General features: G+C 46.8%; 1 protein-coding gene across 1 annotated transcript in view; it reads right to left on the reverse strand.

The window, feature by feature from the left end:
* LOC115126313 (metastasis-associated protein MTA3-like) overlaps positions 1-21,737 on the reverse strand; it is a 76,539-nt gene that overhangs the window by 48,754 nt on the left and 6,048 nt on the right. The window contains exons 3-9 of the mRNA XM_065007898.1: positions 20,597-20,690; positions 20,282-20,408; positions 16,306-16,369; positions 16,027-16,144; positions 15,855-15,957; positions 15,658-15,757; positions 15,372-15,560 (exon numbers count right to left, since the gene is read on the reverse strand). Coding sequence (XP_064863970.1) covers positions 15,372-15,560; positions 15,658-15,757; positions 15,855-15,957; positions 16,027-16,144; positions 16,306-16,369; positions 20,282-20,408; positions 20,597-20,690 — 795 coding nt within the window. The remainder of the gene's footprint in view (positions 1-15,371; positions 15,561-15,657; positions 15,758-15,854; positions 15,958-16,026; positions 16,145-16,305; positions 16,370-20,281; positions 20,409-20,596; positions 20,691-21,737) is intronic.

Below are 21,737 nucleotides of genomic sequence, written 5' to 3' on the forward strand. Positions count from 1 at the left end.
ATACATATCTACCTCCATCACTCCAGTATCCCTGTCACCTTCCCCCTATAAATATCTACCTCCATCACTCCAGTATCCCTGTCACCTTCCCCCTATACATATCTACCTCCATCACTCCAGTATCCCTGTCACCTTATCCCTATACATATCTACCTCCATCACTCCAGTATCCCTGTCACCTTATCCCTATACATATCTACCTCCATCACTCCATTATCCCTGTCACCTTCCCCCTATACATATCTACCTCCATCACTCCAGTATCCCTGTCACCTTCCCCTATAAATATCTACCTCCATCACTCCAGTATCCCTGTCACCTTCCCCCTATACATATCTACCTCCATCACTCCAGTATCCCTGTCACCTTCCCCTATAAATATCTACCTCCATCACTCCAGTATCCCTGTCACCTTCCCCCTATACATATCTACCTCCATCACTCCAGTATCCCTGTCACCTTCCCCTATACATATCTACCTCCATCACTCCAGTATCCCTGTCACCTTATCCCTATACATATCTACCTCCATCACTCCAGTATCCCTGTCACCTTCCCCCTATACATATCTACCTCCATCACTCCAGTATCCCTGTCACCTTACCCCTATACATATCTACCTCCATCACTCCAGTATCCCTGTCTCCTTATCCCTATACATATCTACCTCCATCACCCCAGTATCCCTGTCCCCTTACCCCTATACATATCTACCTCCATCACTCCAGTATCCCTGTCATCTTCCCCCTATACATATCTACCTCCATCACTCCAGTATCCCTGTCACCTTCCCCCTATACATATCTACCTCCATCAGTCCAGTATCCCTGTCACCTTACCCCTATACATATCTACCTCCATCACTCCAGTATCCCTGTCACCTTACCCCTATACATATCTACCTCCATCACTCCAGTATCCCTGTCACCTTCCCCTATACATATCTACCTCCATCACTCCAGTATCCCTGTCACCTTATCCCTATACATATCTACCTCCATCACTCCAGTATCCCTGTCACCTTCCCCTATACATATCTACCTCCATCACTCCAGTATCCCTGTCACCTTACCCCTATACATATCTACCTCCATCACTCCAGTATCCCTGTCACCTTATCCCTATACATATCTACCTCCATCACTCCAGTATCCCTGTCACCTTCCCCCTATACATATCTACCTCCATCACTCCAGTATCCCTGTCACCTTACCCCTATACATATCTACCTCCATCACTCCAGTATCCCTGTCACCTTACCCCTATACATATCTACCTCCATCACTCCATCACTCCAGTATCCCTGTCACCTTCCCCCTATACATATCTACCTCCATCACTCCAGTATCCCTGTCACCTTCCCCCTATACATATCTACCTCCATCAGTCCAGTATCCCTGTCACCTTACACCTATACATATCTACCTCCATCACTCCATCACTCCAGTATCCCTGTCACCTTATCCCTATACATATCTACCTCCATCACTCCAGTATCCCTGTCACCTTATCCCTATATATATCTACCTCCATCACTCCAGTATCCCTGTCACCTTCCCCCTATACATATCTACCTCCATCACTCCAGTATCCCTGTCACCTTCCCCCTATACATATCTACATCCATCACTCCAGTATCCCTGTCACCTTCCCCCTATAAATATCTACCTCCATCACTCCAGTATCCCTGTCACCTTACCCCTATACATATCTACCTCCATCACTCCAGTATCCCTGTCACCTTACCCCTATACATATCTACCTCCATCACTCCAGTATCCCTGTCTCCTTATCCCTATACATATCTACCTCCATCACTCCAGTATCCCTGTCACCTTATCCCTATATATATCTACCTCCATCACTCCAGTATCCCTGTCACCTTCCCCCTATACATATCTACCTCCATCACTCCAGTATCCCTGTCACCTTATCCCTATACATATCTACCTCCATCACTCCAGTATCCCTGTCACCTTATCCCTATACATATCTACCTCCATCACTCCAGTATCCCTGTCACCTTACCCCTATACATATCTACCTCCATCACTCCAGTATCCCTGTCACCTTATCCCTATACATATCTACCTCCATCACTCCAGTATCCCTGTCACCTTCCCCTATACATATCTACCTCCATCACTCCAGTATCCCTGTCACCTTACCCTATACATATCTACCTCCATCACTCCAGTATCCCTGTCACCTTACCCCTATACATATCTACCTCCATCACTCCAGTATCCCTGTCACCTTCCCCCTATACATATCTACCTCCATCAGTCCAGTATCCCTGTCACCTTACCCCTATACATATCTACCTCCATCACTCCATCACTCCAGTATCCCTGTCACCTTCCCCCATACATATCTACCTCCATCACTCCAGTATCCCTGTCACCTTCCCCCTATACATATCTACCTCCATCACTCCAGTATCCCTGTCACCTTATCCCTATACATATCTACCTCCATCACTCCAGTATCCCTGTCACCTTCCCCCTATAAATATCTACCTCCATCACTCCAGTATCCCTGTCACCTTACCCCTATACATATCTACCTCCATCACTCCAGTATCCCTGTCACCTTATCCCTATACATATCTACCTCCATCACTCCAGTATCCCTGTCACCTTCCCCTATACATATCTACCTCCATCACTCCAGTATCCCTGTCACCTTACCCCTATACATATCTACCTCCATCACTCCAGTATCCCTGTCACCTTACCCCTATACATATCTACCTCCATCACTCCAGTATCCCTGTCACCTTCCCCTATACATATCTACCTCCATCACTCCAGTATCCCTGTCACCTTACCCCTATACATATCTACCTCCATCACATCACTCCAGTATCCCTGTCACCTTCCCCCATACATATCTACCTCCATCACTCCAGTATCCCTGTCACCTTCCCCCATATCTACCTCCATCACTCCAGTATCCCTGTCACCTTCCCCCTATAAATATCTACCTCCATCACTCCAGTATCCCTGTCACCTTCCCCTATACATATCTACCTCCATCACTCCATCACTCCAGTATCCCTGTCACCTTCCCCCTATACATATCTACCTCCATCCATCATCACTCCAGTATCCCTGTCACCTTCCCCCTATACATATCTACCTCCATCACTCCAGTATCCCTGTCACCTTATCCCTATACATATCTACCTCCATCACTCCAGTATCCCTGTCACCTTCCCCATACATATCTACCTCCATCACTCCAGTATCCCTGTCACCTTCCCCCTATACATATCTACCTCCATCACCCAGTATCCCTGTCACCTTCCCCTATACATATCTACCTCCATCACTCCAGTATCCCTGTCACCTTCCCCTATACATATCTACCTCCATCACCCATCACTCCAGTATCCCTGTCACCTTCCCCTATACATATCTACCTCCATCACTCCATCACAGTATCCCTGTCACCTTCCCCCTATACATATCTACCTCCATCACTCCAGTATCCCTGTCACCTTATCCCTATACATATCCCTCCATCACAGTATCCCTGTCACCTTCCCCTATACATATCTACCTCCATCACTCCAGTATCCCTGTCACCTTCCCCTATACATATCTACCTATCACTATCCCTACCTTCCCTCCATCACTCCAGTATCCCTGTCACCTTATCCCTATACATATCTACCTCCATCACTCCAGTATCCCTGTCACCTTCCCCTATACATATCTACCTCCATCACTCCAGTATTCCTGTCACCTTACCCCTATACATATCTACCTCCATCACTCCAGTATCCCTGTCTCCTTATCCCTATACATATCTACCTCCATCACTCCAGTATCCCTGTCACCTTACCCCTATACATATCTACCTCCATCACTCCAGTATCCCTGTCACCTTATCCCTATACATATCTACCTCCATCACTCCAGTATCCCTGTCCCCTTACCCCTATACATATCTACCTCCATCACTCCAGTATCCCTGTCACCTTCCCCTATACATATCTACCTCCATCACTCCAGTATCCCTGTCACCTTCCCCCTATACATATCTACCTCCATCACTCCAGTATCCCTGTCACCTTACCCCTATACATATCTACCTCCATCACTCCAGTATCCCTGTCACCTTACCCCTATACATATCTACCTCCATCACTCCAGTATCCCTGTCACCTTCCCCTATACATATCTACCTCCATCACTCCAGTATCCCTGTCACCTTATCCCTATACATATCTACCTCCATCACTCCAGTATCCCTGTCACCTTATCCCTATACATATCTACCTCCATCACTCCAGTTATCCCTGTCACCTTCCCCCTATACATATCTACCTCCATCACTCCAGTATCCCTGTCACCTTCCCCCTATACATATCTACCTCCATCACTCCAGTATCCCTGTCACCTTACCCCTATACATATCTACCTCCATCACTCCATCACTCCAGTATCCCTGTCACCTTCCCCTCACCTTCACTCCAGTATCCCTGTCACCTTCCCCTATACATATCTACCTCCATCACTCCAGTATCCCTGTCACCTTCCCCCTATAAATATCTACCTCCATCACTCCAGTATCCCTGTCTCCTTATCCCTATACATATCTACCTGAATCACTCCAGTATCCCTGTCACCTTCCCCTATACATATCTACCTCCATCACTCCAGTATCCCTGTCACCTTCCCCCTATACATATCTACCTCCATCACTCCAGTATCCCTGTCACCTTCCCCTATAAATATCTACCTCCATCACTCCAGTATCCCTGTCTCCTTATCCCTATACATATCTACCTGAATCACTCCAGTATCCGTCACCTTACCCCTATACATATCTACCTCCATCACTCCAGTATCCCTGTCACCTTCCCCCATAAATATCTACCTCCATCACTCCAGTATCCCTGTCTCCTTATCCCTATACATATCTACCTCCATCACTCCAGTATCCCTGTCACCTTCCCCCTATACATATCTACCTCCATCACTCCAGTATCCCTGTCACCTTCCCCTATACATATCTACCTCCATCACTCCAGTATCCGTGTCACCTTATCCCTATACATATCTACCTCCATCACTCCAGTATCCCTGTCACCTTCCCCCTATAAATATCTCCCTCCATCACTCCATCCCTGTCACCTTACCCTGTATCTACCTCCATCCCTGTCACCTATATACATATCTACCTCCATCACTCCAGTATCCCTGTCACCTTCCCCTATACATATCTACCTCCATCACTCCAGTATCCCTGTCACCTTACCCCTATACATATCTACCTCCATCACTCCAGTATCCCTGTCACCTTCCCCCTATACATATCTACCTCCATCACTCCAGTATCCCTGTCACCTTACCCCTATACATATCTACCTCCATCACTCCAGTATCCCTGTCACCTTCCCCCTATACATATCTACCTCCATCACTCCAGTATCCCTGTCACCTTCCCCCTATACATATCTACCTCCATCACTCCAGTATCCCTGTCACCTTCCCCCCTATACATATCTACCTCCATCACTCCAGTATCCCTGTCACCTTACCCCTATACATATCTACCTCCATCACTCCATCACTCCAGTATCCCTGTCACCTTCCCCTATACATATCTACCTCCATCACTCCAGTATCCCTGTCACCTTCCCCCTATACATATCTACCTCCATCACTCCAGTATCCCTGTCACCTTCCCCCTATAAATATCTACCTCCATCACTCCAGTATCCCTGTCTCCTTATCCCTATACATATCTACCTGAATCACTCCAGTATCCGTCACCTTACCCCTATACATATCTACCTCCATCACTCCAGTATCCCTGTCACCTTCCCCCTATAAATATCTACCTCCATCACTCCAGTATCCCTGTCTCCTTATCCCTATACATATCTACCTCCATCACTCCAGTATCCCTGTCACCTTACCCCTATACATATCTACCTCCATCACTCCAGTATCCCTGTCACCTTCCCCTATACATATCTACCTCCATCACTCCAGTATCCCTGTCACCTTATCCCTATACATATCTACCTCCATCACTCCAGTATCCCTGTCACCTTCCCCTATAAATATCTACCTCCATCACTCCAGTATCCCTGTCACCTTCCCCTATACATATCTACCTCCATCACTCCAGTATCCCTGTCACCTTATCCCTATACATATCTACCTCCATCACTCCAGTATCCCTGTCACCTTATCCCTATACATATCTACCTCCATCACTCCATTATCCCTGTCACCTTCCCCCTATACATATCTACCTCCATCACTCCAGTATCCCTGTCACCTTCCCCTATACATATCTACCTCCATCACTCCAGTATCCCTGTCACCTTCCCCTATAATATCTACCTCCATCACTCCAGTATCCCTGTCACCTTCCCCTATACATATCTACCTCCATCACTCCAGTATCCCTGTCACCTTCCCCCCTATAAATATCTACCTCCATCACTCCAGTATCCCTGTCACCTTACCCCTATACATATCTACCTCCATCACTCCAGTATCCCTGTCACCTTCCCCCTATACATATCTACCTCCATCACTCCAGTATCCCTGTCACCTTATCCCTATACATATCTACCTCCATCACTCCAGTATCCCTGTCACCTTCCCCCTATACATATCTACCTCCATCACTCCAGTATCCCTGTCACCTTACCCCTATACATATCTACCTCCATCACTCCAGTATCCCTGTCTCCTTATCCCTATACATATCTACCTCCATCACCCCAGTATCCCTGTCCCCTTACCCCTATACATATCTACCTCCATCACTCCAGTATCCCTGTCATCTTCCCCCTATACATATCTACCTCCATCACTCCAGTATCCCTGTCACCTTCCCCTATACATATCTACCTCCATCAGTCCAGTATCCCTGTCACCTTACCCCTATACATATCTACCTCCATCACTCCAGTATCCCTGTCACCTTACCCCTATACATATCTACCTCCATCACTCCAGTATCCCTGTCACCTTCCCCCTATACATATCTACCTCCATCACTCCAGTATCCCTGTCACCTTATCCCTATACATATCTACCTCCATCACTCCAGTATCCCTGTCACCTTCCCCCTATACATATCTACCTCCATCACTCCAGTATCCCTGTCACCTTACCCCTATACATATCTACCTCCATCACTCCAGTATCCCTGTCTCCTTATCCCTATACATATCTACCTCCATCACTCCAGTATCCCTGTCACCTTCCCCCTATACATATCTACCTCCATCACTCCAGTATCCCTGTCACCTTACCCCTATACATATCTACCTCCATCACTCCAGTATCCCTGTCACCTTACCCCTATACATATCTACCTCCATCACTCCATCACTCCAGTATCCCTGTCACCTTCCCCCATACATATCTACCTCCATCACTCCAGTATCCCTGTCACCTTCCCCCTATACATATCTACCTCCATCAGTCCAGTATCCCTGTCACCTTACACCTATACATATCTACCTCCATCACTCCATCACTCCAGTATCCCTGTCACCTTATCCCTATACATATCTACCTCCATCACTCCAGTATCCCTGTCACCTTATCCCTATACATATCTACCTCCATCACTCCAGTATCCCTGTCACCTTCCCCTATACATATCTACCTCCATCACTCCAGTATCCCTGTCACCTTCCCCCTATACATATCTACCCATCACTCCAGTATCCCTGTCACCTTCCCCCTATAAATATCTACCTCCATCACTCCAGTATCCCTGTCACCTTACCCCTATACATATCTACCTCCATCACTCCAGTATCCCTGTCTCCTTACCCCTATACATATCTACCTCCATCACTCCAGTATCCCTGTCTCCTTATCCCTATACATATCTACCTCCATCACTCCAGTATCCCTGTCACCTTATCCCTATATATATCTACCTCCATCACTCCAGTATCCCTGTCACCTTCCCCCTATACATATCTACCTCCATCACTCCAGTATCCCTGTCACCTTATCCCTATACATATCTACCTCCATCACTCCAGTATCCCTGTCACCTTCCCCCTATAAATATCTACCTCCATCACTCCAGTATCCCTGTCACCTTACCCCTATACATATCTACCTCCATCACTCCAGTATCCCTGTCACCTTATCCCTATACATATCTACCTCCATCACTCCAGTATCCCTGTCACCTTCCCCCTATACATATCTACCTCCATCACTCCAGTATCCCTGTCACCTTACCCCTATACATATCTACCTCCATCACTCCAGTATCCCTGTCACCTTACCCCTATACATATCTACCTCCATCACTCCAGTATCCCTGTCACCTTCCCCTATACATATCTACCTCCATCAGTCCAGCATCCCTGTCACCTTACCCCTATACATATCTACCTCCATCACTCCATCACTCCAGTATCCCTGTCACCTTCCCCCATACATATCTACCTCCATCACTCCAGTATCCCTGTCACCTTCCCCCTATACATATCTACCTCCATCACTCCAGTATCCCTGTCACCTTCCCCCTATAAATATCTACCTCCATCACTCCAGTATCCCTGTCACCTTCCCCCTATACATATCTACCTCCATCACTCCATCACTCCAGTATCCCTGTCACCTTCCCCCTATACATATCTACCTCCATCACTCCATCACTCCAGTATCCCTGTCACCTTCCCCCTATACATATCTACCTCCATCACTCCAGTATCCCTGTCACCTTATCCCTATACATATCTACCTCCATCACTCCAGTATCCCTGTCACCTTCCCCCTATACATATCTACCTCCATCACTCCAGTATCCCTGTCACCTTCCCCTATACATATCTACCTCCATCACTCCAGTATCCCTGTCACCTTCCCCTATACATATCTACCTCCATCACTCCAGTATCCCTGTCACCTTCCCCCTATACATATCTACCTCCATCACTCCATCACCCAGTATCCCTGTCACCTTCCCCCTATACATATCTTCCATCACTCCATCACTCCAGTATCCCTGTCACCTTCCCCTATACATATCTACCTCCATCACAGTATCCCTGTCACCTTATCCCTATACATATCTACCTCCATCACTCCAGTATCCCTGTCACCTTCCCCCTATACATATCTACCTCCATCACTCCAGTATCCCTGTCACCTTCCCCCTATACATATCTACCTCCATCACTCCAGTATCCCTGTCACCTTCCCCCTATACATATCTACCTCCATCACTCCAGTATCCCTGTCACCTTACCCCTATACATATCTACCTCCATCACTCCAGTATCCCTGTCACCTTCCCCCTATACATATCTACCTCCATCACTCCAGTATCCGTCACCTTACCCCTATACATATCTACCTCCATCACTCCAGTATCCCTGTCACCTTACCCCTATACATATCTACCTCCATCACTCCAGTATCCCTGTCCCCTTACCCCTATACATATCTACCTCCATCACTCCAGTATCCCTGTCATCTTCCCCCTATACATATCTACCTCCATCACTCCAGTATCCCTGTCACCTTCCCCCTATACATATCTACCTCCATCAGTCCAGTATCCCTGTCACCTTACCCCTATACATATCTACCTCCATCACTCCATCACTCCAGTATCCCTGTCACCTTCCCCTATACATATCTACCTCCATCACTCCAGTATCCCTGTCACCTTCCCCCTATACATATCTACCTCCATCACTCCAGTATCCCTGTCACCTTATCCCTATACATATCTACCTCCATCACTCCAGTATCCCTGTCACCTTATCCCTATACATATCTACCTCCATCACTCCATTATCCCTGTCACCTTCCCCTATACATATCTACCTCCATCACTCCAGTATCCCTGTCACCTTCCCCTATACATATCTACCTCCATCACTCCAGTATCCCTGTCACCTTACCCCTATACATATCTACCTCCATCACTCCATCACTCCAGTATCCCTGTCACCTTCCCCCTATACATATCTACCTCCATCACTCCAGTATCCCTGTCACCTTCCCCCTATACATATCTACCTCCATCACTCCAGTATCCCTGTCACCTTCCCCCTATAAATATCTACCTCCATCACTCCAGTATCCCTGTCTCCTTATCCCTATACATATCTACCTGAATCACTCCAGTATCCGTCACCTTCCCCCTATACATATCTACCTCCATCACTCCAGTATCCCTGTCACCTTCCCCCTATACATATCTACCTCCATCACTCCAGTATCCCTGTCACCTTCCCCCTATAAATATCTACCTCCATCACTCCAGTATCCCTGTCTCCTTATCCCTATACATATCTACCTGAATCACTCCAGTATCCCTGTCACCTTACCCCTATACATATCTACCTCCATCACTCCAGTATCCCTGTCACCTTCCCCTATAAATATCTACCTCCATCACTCCAGTATCCCTGTCTCCTTATCCCTATACATATCTACCTCCATCACTCCAGTATCCCTGTCACCTTACCCCTATACATATCTACCTCCATCACTCCAGTATCCCTGTCACCTTCCCCCTATACATATCTACCTCCATCACTCCAGTATCCGTGTCACCTTATCCCTATACATATCTACCTCCATCACTCCAGTATCCCTGTCACCTTCCCCTATAAATATCTCCTCCATCACTCCAGTATCCCTGTCACCTACCCCTATACATATCTACCTCCATCACTCCAGTATCCCTGTCACCTTATCCCTATACATATCTACCTCCATCACTCCAGTATCCCTGTCACCTTCCCCCTATACATATCTACCTCCATCACTCCAGTATCCCTGTCACCTTCCCCTATACATATCTACCTCCATCACTCCAGTATCCCTGTCACCTTACCCCTATACATATCTACCTCCATCACTCCAGTATCCCTGTCACCTTCCCCCTATACATATCTACCTCCATCACTCCAGTATCCGTCACCTACCCCTATACATATCTACCTCCATCACTCCAGTATCCCTGTCACCTTACCCCTATACATATCTACCTCCATCACTCCAGTATCCCTGTCCCCTTACCCCTATACATATCTACCTCCATCACTCCAGTATCCCTGTCATCTTCCCCCTATACATATCTACCTCCATCACTCCAGTATCCCTGTCACCTTCCCCCTATACATATCTACCTCCATCAGTCCAGTATCCCTGTCACCTTACCCCTATACATATCTACCTCCATCACTCCATCACTCCAGTATCCCTGTCACCTTACCCCTATACATATCTACCTCCATCACTCCAGTATCCCTGTCACCTTCCCCCTATACATATCTACCTCCATCACTCCAGTATCCCTGTCACCTTATCCCTATACATATCTACCTCCATCACTCCAGTATCCCTGTCACCTTATCCCTATACATATCTACCTCCATCACTCCATTATCCCTGTCACCTTCCCCCTATACATATCTACCTCCATCACTCCAGTATCCCTGTCACCTTCCCCCTATACATATCTACCTCCATCACTCCAGTATCCCTGTCACCTTACCCCTATACATATCTACCTCCATCACTCCATCACTCCAGTATCCCTGTCACCTTCCCCCTATACATATCTACCTCCATCACTCCAGTATCCCTGTCACCTTCCCCTATACATATCTACCTCCATCACTCCAGTATCCCTGTCACCTTCCCCTATAAATATCTACCTCCATCACTCCAGTATCCCTGTCTCCTTATCCCTATACATATCTACCTGAATCACTCCAGTATCCGTCACCTTCCCCTATACATATCTACCTCCATCACTCCAGTATCCCTGTCACCTTCCCCTATACATATCTACCTCCATCACTCCAGTATCCCTGTCACCTTCCCCTATAAATATCTACCTCCATCACTCCAGTATCCCTGTCTCCTTATCCCTATACATATCTACCTGAATCACTCCAGTATCCGTCACCTTACCCCTATACATATCTACCTCCATCACTCCAGTATCCCTGTCACCTTCCCCCTATAAATATCTACCTCCATCACTCCAGTATCCCTGTCTCCTTATCCCTATACATATCTACCTCCATCACTCCAGTATCCCTGTCACCTTACCCCTATACATATCTACCTCCATCACTCCAGTATCCCTGTCACCTTCCCCCTATACATATCTACCTCCATCACTCCAGTATCCGTGTCACCTTATCCCTATACATATCTACCTCCATCACTCCAGTATCCCTGTCACCTTCCCCCTATAAATATCTCCCTCCATCACTCCAGTATCCCTGTCACCTTACCCCTATACATATCTACCTCCATCACTCCAGTATCCCTGTCACCTTATCCCTATACATATCTACCTCCATCACTCCAGTATCCCTGTCACCTTCCCCCTATACATATCTACCTCCATCACTCCAGTATCCCTGTCACCTTACCCCTATACATATCTACCTCCATCACTCCAGTATCCCTGTCACCTTCCCCCTATACATATCTACCTCCATCACTCCAGTATCCCTGTCACCTTACCCCTATACATATCTACCTCCATCACTCCATCACTCCAGTATCCCTGTCACCTTCCCCTATACATATCTACCTCCATCACTCCAGTATCCCTGTCACCTTCCCCCTATACATATCTACCTCCATCACTCCAGTATCCCTGTCACCTTCCCCCTATACATATCTACCTCCATCACTCCAGTATCCCTGTCACCTTACCCCTATACATATCTACCTCCATCACTCCATCACTCCAGTATCCCTGTCACCTTCCCCCTATACATATCTACCTCCATCACTCCAGTATCCCTGTCACCTTCCCCCTATACATATCTACCTCCATCACTCCAGTATCCCTGTCACCTTCCCCCTATAAATATCTACCTCCATCACTCCAGTATCCCTGTCTCCTTATCCCTATACATATCTACCTGAATCACTCCAGTATCCGTCACCTTACCCCTATACATATCTACCTCCATCACTCCAGTATCCCTGTCACCTTCCCCCTATAAATATCTACCTCCATCACTCCAGTATCCCTGTCTCCTTATCCCTATACATATCTACCTCCATCACTCCAGTATCCCTGTCACCTTACCCCTATACATATCTACCTCCATCACTCCAGTATCCCTGTCACCTTCCCCCTATACATATCTACCTCCATCACTCCAGTATCCGTGTCACCTTATCCCTATACATATCTACCTCCATCACTCCAGTATCCCTGTCACCTTCCCCCTATAAATATCTACCTCCATCACTCCAGTATCCCTGTCACCTTCCCCCTATACATATCTACCTCCATCACTCCAGTATCCCTGTCACCTTATCCCTATACATATCTACCTCCATCACTCCAGTATCCCTGTCACCTTATCCCTATACATATCTACCTCCATCACTCCATTATCCCTGTCACCTTCCCCCTATACATATCTACCTCCATCACTCCAGTATCCCTGTCACCTTCCCCCTATACATATCTACCTCCATCACTCCAGTATCCCTGTCACCTTACCCCTATACATATCTACCTCCATCACTCCATCACTCCAGTATCCCTGTCACCTTCCCCCTATACATATCTACCTCCATCACTCCAGTATCCCTGTCACCTTCCCCCTATACATATCTACCTCCATCACTCCAGTATCCCTGTCACCTTCCCCCTATAAATATCTACCTCCATCACTCCAGTATCCCTGTCTCCTTATCCCTATACATATCTACCTCCATCACTCCAGTATCCCTGTCTCCTTATCCCTATACATATCTACCTGAATCACTCCAGTATCCGTCACCTTACCCCTATACATATCTACCTCCATCACTCCAGTATCCCTGTCACCTTACCCCTATACATATCTACCTCCATCACTCCAGTATCCCTGTCACCTTATCCCTATACATATCTACCTCCATCACTCCAGTATCCCTGTCACCTTCCCCCTATACATATCTACCTCCATCACTCCAGTATCCCTGTCACCTTACCCCTATACATATCTACCTCCATCACTCCAGTATCCCTGTCACCTTCCCCTATACATATCTACCTCCATCACTCCAGTATCCCTGTCACCTTACCCCTATACATATCTACCTCCATCACTCCAGTATCCCTGTCACCTTACCCCTATACATATCTACCTCCATCACTCCATCACTCCAGTATCCCTGTCACCTTCCCCCTATACATATCTACCTCCATCACTCCAGTATCCCTGTCACCTTCCCCCTATACATATCTACCTCCATCAGTCCAGTATCCCTGTCACCTTACCCCTATACATATCTACCTCCATCACTCCATCACTCCAGTATCCCTGTCACCTTATCCCTATATATATCTACCTCCATCACTCCAGTATCCCTGTCACCTTCCCCCTATACATATCTACCTCCATCACTCCAGTATCCCTGTCACCTTCCCCCATCACTCCAGTATCCCTGTCACCTTACCCCTATACATATCTACCTCCATCACTCCATCACTCCAGTATCCCTGTCACCTTCCCCCTATACATATCTACCTCCATCACTCCAGTATCCCTGTCACCTTCCCCCTATACATATCTACCTCCATCACTCCAGTATCCCTGTCACCTTCCCCCTATAAATATCTACCTCCATCACTCCAGTATCCCTGTCACCTTCCCCCTATACATATCTACCTCCATCACTCCAGTATCCCTGTCACCTTCCCCCTATACATATCTACCTCCATCACTCCAGTATCCCTGTCACCTTATCCCTATACATATCTACCTCCATCAGTCCACTATCCCTGTCACCTTACCCCTATACATATCTACCTCCATCACTCCAGTATCCCTGTCACCTTATCCCTATACATATCTACTTCCATCACTCCAGTATCCCTGTCACCTTACCCCTATACATATCTACCTCCATCACTCCAGTATCCCTGTCACCTTCCCCCTATACATATCTACCTCCATCATCACTATCAGTATCCCTGTCACCTTCCCCCTATACATATCTACCTCCATCACTCCAGTATCCCTGTCACCTTCCCCCTATACATATCTACCTCCATCACTCCAGTATCCCTGTCACCTTCCCCCTATACATATCTACCTCCATCACTCCAGTATCCCTGTCACCTTCCCCCTATACATATCTACCTCCATCACTCCAGTATCCGTGCACTCTGTAAATAAGGTATTGCAACTGACCCTGTATATAGCTTCTTACTTTCTCCTGTGTTTTTGTTCTACCATACTTTAGTATTTTATAGTACTACTGGTATCGGTTACTGCACTGTTGGGAACGAGCAAGCAACAAAGGCATTTCACTGTACATGTGCGCGTGACATTAAAAACAATGTACACACACACACACACTGAGACTGTGACTTACGAAGTCTTGTCTTATGTCGTTGAAGTCCTTTCCGTATTTTTCCAGAGCCTCTTCAAACATGGCTGCCTCCGAGGCGCTCCACTCCTCCATCTCGTCCCGACACAGCACCGGCCCACCGGACGGCACCAACACACTCAACGCACTGGACAGGTCGTAACCATGACGATGCAGCGTGTCCATCGCGTGGAACTACACACGGGGACACACGCAGGCAGATAGAAAGTTAGAGGAGGTTACATCCTTAGACGAACTCGGGACAATACAAAAGTGTGTGTGTGTCTATCACCAGTGTGATGTCTCGTGAGGCGGCGGCTGCACTCGCATGTAGACTGGGCTGTCTGACCGAACTGCTACAGTCCAGCGCCCTGGCAAACGTCCCCACCGCCCTACAAGCACACAGTTTTAATGTCAGGGCTAGAGATCAAGGGTCTTCGGTACGGAACACGAACCGAGAGGTCAGGGATTAGAGGTTAAAGGTCGTACCGTGCCACCACCAGGAACTGGTCTATCTGTTTGCTGGAGAGAGGACAGTCAGGATCCCATAGCTTCTCTTCTAGCTTTGATTGGTCACGTTCATCTGAGTCACCTACGAAGAGATACAGTCAGTCAGAGGGGGTGGGGGGGGTTGTGTGTGTGTGTGTGTGTGTGCACCTACCCTCCTGTAGCATGTCAGGTACGTCAGCCTGAAAGCGTGGTCCCACTCTGATCTCTCCTTTATCAGCCAACAGTGTCTTCTGGGTAGGGTCATAGACCAGCGAGTAGAAGAACATATCCTATGGAAAACACACATGTTTTTACAATACACACACACACACACACACACACACACACACACACACACACACACACACACACACACACACACACACACGAGAATGGTATGGGAGGCATTTTATAGGCAGGTGTGGACCTACCAACACCTACTACCCCTTACCTCTTTGTCCAGGTAGGAGAGAACAGCTTCCGTCTCATTCAACAATGCCACACTACACTTCCCCCTAAAAGAGAGAGACGGGGGGGTGAGCACTGTTGTCTGTGGTACACGGTTTAATGGCTGGGTGAGTATGCATCCTGGGGTACTGCCTGTTACAGCAGGGGGGATTGTGTGTGTGTGTGTGTGTGTGTGCCGTCCTCCCCTCAGCAGCCTCCACTGATACAGTGCATTCAGAAAGTATTCAGACCCCTTGACATTTTCCACATTTTGTTACGTTACAGCCTTATTCTAAAATTGATCAAATTGTTTTTCTTCGTTATCAATCTACACACAATACCCCATAATGACAAAGAAAAAACTGGTTATCAATTTTTGTCCATTTATATTGAATAAAAATACAAATAAAAACATAAATATCACATAAGTATTCAGACTGTTGACTCAGTACTTTGTTGAAGCATTTTTGGCAGCGATTACAGCATTGAGTCTTCTTGGGTGTGACACTACAAGCTTGGCACACCTGTATTTGGGGAGTTTCTCCCATTCTTCTCAGCAGATCCTCTCAAGCTGTCAGGTTGGATGGGGCGTGTTGTTATTTTCATGTCTCTCCAGAGATGGTCGACCGGTGTCAAGTCCGGGCTCTGGCTGGGCCACTCAAGGACATTCAGAGACCTGTCCCGAAGCCACTCCTGCGTTGTCTTGGCTGTGTGCACAGGGTTATTGTTCTGTTGGAAGGTGAACCTGCATCCCACTCTACGGTCCTGAACGCTATGGAGAAGGTTTTCATCATGGATCTCTCTGTACTTTGTTCTGTTCATCTTTCCCTTGATCCTGACTAGTCTCCCAGTCCCTGCCGTTGAAACACATCCCCACAGCATGATCCAGCTACCACCATGCTTCACCGTAGGGATGGTCCCAGATTTCCTCCAGACGTGACGCTTAGCATTCATGGCAAAGAGTTCAATCTTGGTTTCATCAGACCAGCTAATCTGGTTTCTCATGGTCTGAGAGTCTTTAGGTGCCTTTTGGCAAACTCCAAGCGGGCTGTCATGTGCCTTTTACTGAGGAGTGGCTTCTGTCTGGCGATTCTGCCATAAAGGCCTGATTGCTGGAGCGCTGCAGAGGTTGTCCTCCTTCTGGAAGGTTCTCCCATCTCCGCAGAGGAATTCTAGAGCTCTGTCAGAGTGACCATCGGGTTCTTGGTCACCGCCCTTCTCCCCCCCGATTGCTCAGTTTGGCCAGGGCGGCCAGCTCTGGGAAGAGTCTTGGTGGTTCCAAACTTCTTCCATTTAAGAATGATGGAGGCCACTGTGTTCTTGGGGACCTTCAATGCTGCATAAATGTTTTGTTACCCTTCCGCAGATCTGTGCCTAAAACCAATCCTGTCTCGGAGCTCTACATACAATTCCTTCAACTTCCTGGCTTGGTTTTTTCTCTGACATGCACTGTCAACTGTGGGACCTTATATTAGACAGGTGTGTGCCTTTCCAAATCATGTCCAATCAATTGAATTTACCACAGGTGGATTCCAATCAAGTTGTAGAAACAGCTCAAGGATGATCAATGGAAACAGGATGCCCCTGAGATCAATTTCTAGTACATGTAGTCAGGAGCAGAGTAGAGGAGATATGTGCATCTTTTAAACATGTATTCCTTAAATGGGGAAACTGACACATTCGTTTGAGATATTACAGCAACAAAGAAGTCACTTGACACGCGCGACTGAAGAGCACAAAATGTACAGCATTTTTTGGGGGGGGACCATGCTGACGTCTCCTCAGCTCAGCAACAAAAACAATGGTGGTGGGGCGACCGTGGCACTGTTTTCCGCCTACTGCGGGTTCAATCTTTAAATATACATATATACATATACCCACACTGAGCCCGACATAGGGAATAGTGTGTGATTTCAGATTTGCACCATATACAGTTGAAGTCGAAAGTTTACATACACCTTAGCCAAATACATTTAAACTCAGTTTTTCACAATTCCTGACATTTAATCCTAGTAAGAATTCCCTATCTTAGCTCAGTTAGGATCACCACTTTATTTTAAGAACGTGAAATGTCAGAATAATAGTAGAGAGAATGATTTATTTCAGCTTTTATTTCTTTCATCACATTCCCAGTGGGACAGAAGTTTACATACACTCAATTAGTATTTGGTAGCATTGCCTTTAAAAATGGTTTTACTTGGGTCAAACGTTTCAGGTAGCCTTCCACAAGCTTCCCACAATAAGATGGGTGAATTTTGGCCCATTTCCCCCTGACAGAACTGCTGTAACTTAGTCAGGTTTGTAGGCCTCCTTGCTCACACACACTTTTTCAGTTCTGCCCACAAATTTTCTATAGGATTGAGGTCAGGGCTTTGTGATGGCACCTCCAATACCTTGACTGTGTTGTCCTGAAGCCATTTTGCCCAAACTTTGGAAGTATGCTTTGGGGTCATTGTCCATTTGAAAGACCCATTTGCAACCAAGCTTTTAACTTCCTGACTTATGTCTTGAGATGTTGCTTCAATATATCCACATAATTTTCCTTCCTCATGAAGCCATCTATTTTGTGATGTGCAACAATCCCTCCTGCAGCAAACACCCCCACAACACGATGCTACCACCCCCGTGCTTCACGGTTGGGATGGTGTTCTTCGGCTTGCAACCCCCCCCCCCCCCCCTTTTCCTCCAAACATAATGATGGTCATTATGGTCAAACAGTTCTATTTTTGTTTCATCGGGTAAAAGTAACATTTTTGTCCCCATGTCCAGTTGCAAACCGTAGTCTGTATTTTTTATGGTGGTTTTGGAGCAGTGGCTACTTCCTTCCTGAGCGACATTTCAGGTTATGTCAATATAGGACTCGTTTTACTGTGGATATAGATACTGTTGTACTTGTTTCCTCCAGCATCTTCACAAGGTCCTTTGCTGTTGTTCTGGGATTGATTTTCACTATTCGCACCAAAGTACATTCATCTCTAGGAGACAGAGCGCATCTCCTTCCTGTGCGGTATGACGGCTGCATGGTCTCATGGGGTTTATACTTGCGTACTATTGTTTGTACAGATGAATGAGGTACCTTCAGATGTTTGAAATTCAAAAGGCACTCGCATATCTGAGCAAACTTATTGCAGGTGCATGTCAATAGTTGAACAAGATGAATGAAAAAGAAAACCGCACACTGCTCTAGATAGTATCACTGATCTTTAATAAGGTTACATATCGGCCTTGCGGCCTTCATCAGAGCTTTTGAAGGCATAAGCTCTGACGAAGGCTGATACATAAGCTTATTAAAGATCAGTGATACTATCTAGAGCAGTGTGCGGTTTCCTTTTTCATTCGCCTTCAGGCGTTTGGAAATTGCTCCCAAGGATGAACCAGACTTGTGGAGGTCTACAATTGTTTTTCTGAAGTCTTGGCTGATTTCTTTTGATTTTCCCATGATGTCAAGCAAAGATGCACTGAGTTTGAAGGTAGGCCTTGAAATACATCCACAGGTACACCTCCAATTGACAAAAATTATGTCAATTAGCCTCAGAAGCTCAGAAGCTTCTAAAGCCATGATATCATTTTCTGGAATTTTCCAAGCTGTTTGAAGGCACAGTCAACTTGGTGCATGCAAACTTCTGACCCACTGGAATTGTGATACAGTGAAATATAAGTGAAATAATCTGTCTGTAAACAATTGTTGGAAAAATGACTTATGTCATGCACAAAGTAGATGTCCTAACCGACTTTCCAAAACAATAGTTTGTTAACAACAAGAAATTTGTGGTGTGGTTGAAAAACGAGTTTTAATGAATCCAACAAAGTGTATGTAAACTTCCGACTTCAACTATATACGAACGGATATTAAGATGCCTGCGGTCATTTGGCTGACCAATTGCAGTCATCCAAAATGCCATGGCCGTCATGTCCCTAGCGCTTGTGTGTGTGTGTGTGTGTGTGTGTGTGTGTGTGTGTGTGTAAATGAGTGGGAGTACCTGATGTGTGTGGCTGGTAGACTCTCATATTGGCGCGAGAGGAACAGTTCTCTGTGGCGTAACTGGTGCTCCTGTTTGTCTGTCAGGTCCGCCTCCGACGGACTCTCTTTCTCCTCCTCTAGGTCCTCTATATGTTCACACACACACAAAACATGACTGTCTGAGCCTTCACCCCTGTTATATGGATCAGGAAACTCTACAGACATTCAGCTACCCCCTACTGTTACACTGATACACAAAAGCACACATATGGACGGACAGACTGACGCACGCACACACACCCACCCACACACACACACACACAGGGCCACCTACGTGCGTGTTTGTCAGCCAACTGTATGAGGCTGTGTGAGATGTCTCTCCTTCTGTAGAAACACACCACCTTGGCCTCCACATTGCCACTGGCCGTCTGAAGAGAGAGAGGGGAGAGGTTAAACACTCATTTATCACATAAATACTACTCAAATTTATGACTGGCTGTTTATGGGAGGGGGAAAGAGAGTTCCAACACTTTAAAAACAGCGTCTTGAATTGCATTTAGAGAGAGAGAGGCAGGGAAATACAATGACTAACTAACAAGAAGACCAACATTTTAATTTCCCATGAGACTTTTCTCCCTGACCTAATAGCCATGACACTGACTGATAGATACATTGAAAGATTGTGGATGTAACTGGGCAAGCAGATGTTTTGTCTCCTCTGAGATAAAAACAAGTTGACGGAAGGGCATGGAGGAAGAGAGGAAAGAGCGAAGGAGGTACGGATGAAGAGGAGAAAGCAAAGGCGGTACGGATGAAGAGGGAAGGAGGTACGGATGACAGAGGGAAGGAGGTACGGATGACAGAGGGAAGGAGGTACGGCTGACAGAGGGAAGGAGGTACGGCTGACAGAGGGAAGGAGGTACGGCTGACAGAGGGAAGGATGACAGAGGGAAGGAGGTACGGATGACAGAGGGAAGGAGGTACGGATGACAGAGGGAAGGAGGTACGGATGACAGAGGGAAGGAGGTACGGATGACAGAGGGAAGGAGGTACGGATGACAGAGGGAAGGAGGTACGGATGACAGAGGGAAAGAGGTACGGATGACAGAGGGAAGGAGGTACAGATGAAGAGGGAAGGAGGTACGGATGACAGAGGGAAGGAGGTACGGATGACAGAGGGAAAGAGGTACGGATGACAGAGGGAAGGAGGTACAGATGAAGAGGGAAGGAGGTACGGCTGACAGAGGGAAGGAGGTATGGATGAAGAGGACAGAGGGTGGTACTGAGGGAGAGAGAGGGGGTTGGAGGAGGTGTGCCCATTCTCACCTTCTGGTTGCCATGGAAATGACAGTTGAAGGCAGGTAACATCTGTCGCTAAGCATCATATTACACACACAATCTCACACTCACACACAGTAGCGCAGGACAGACAGGCAGCTATTCGCAGTCAGGCACATCAGCCAGAGTACTTTAAT

The sequence above is a fragment of the Oncorhynchus nerka genome, linkage group LG23 (assembly GCF_034236695.1).
Source record: "Oncorhynchus nerka isolate Pitt River linkage group LG23, Oner_Uvic_2.0, whole genome shotgun sequence".
NCBI lineage: Eukaryota > Metazoa > Chordata > Actinopteri > Salmoniformes > Salmonidae > Oncorhynchus > Oncorhynchus nerka.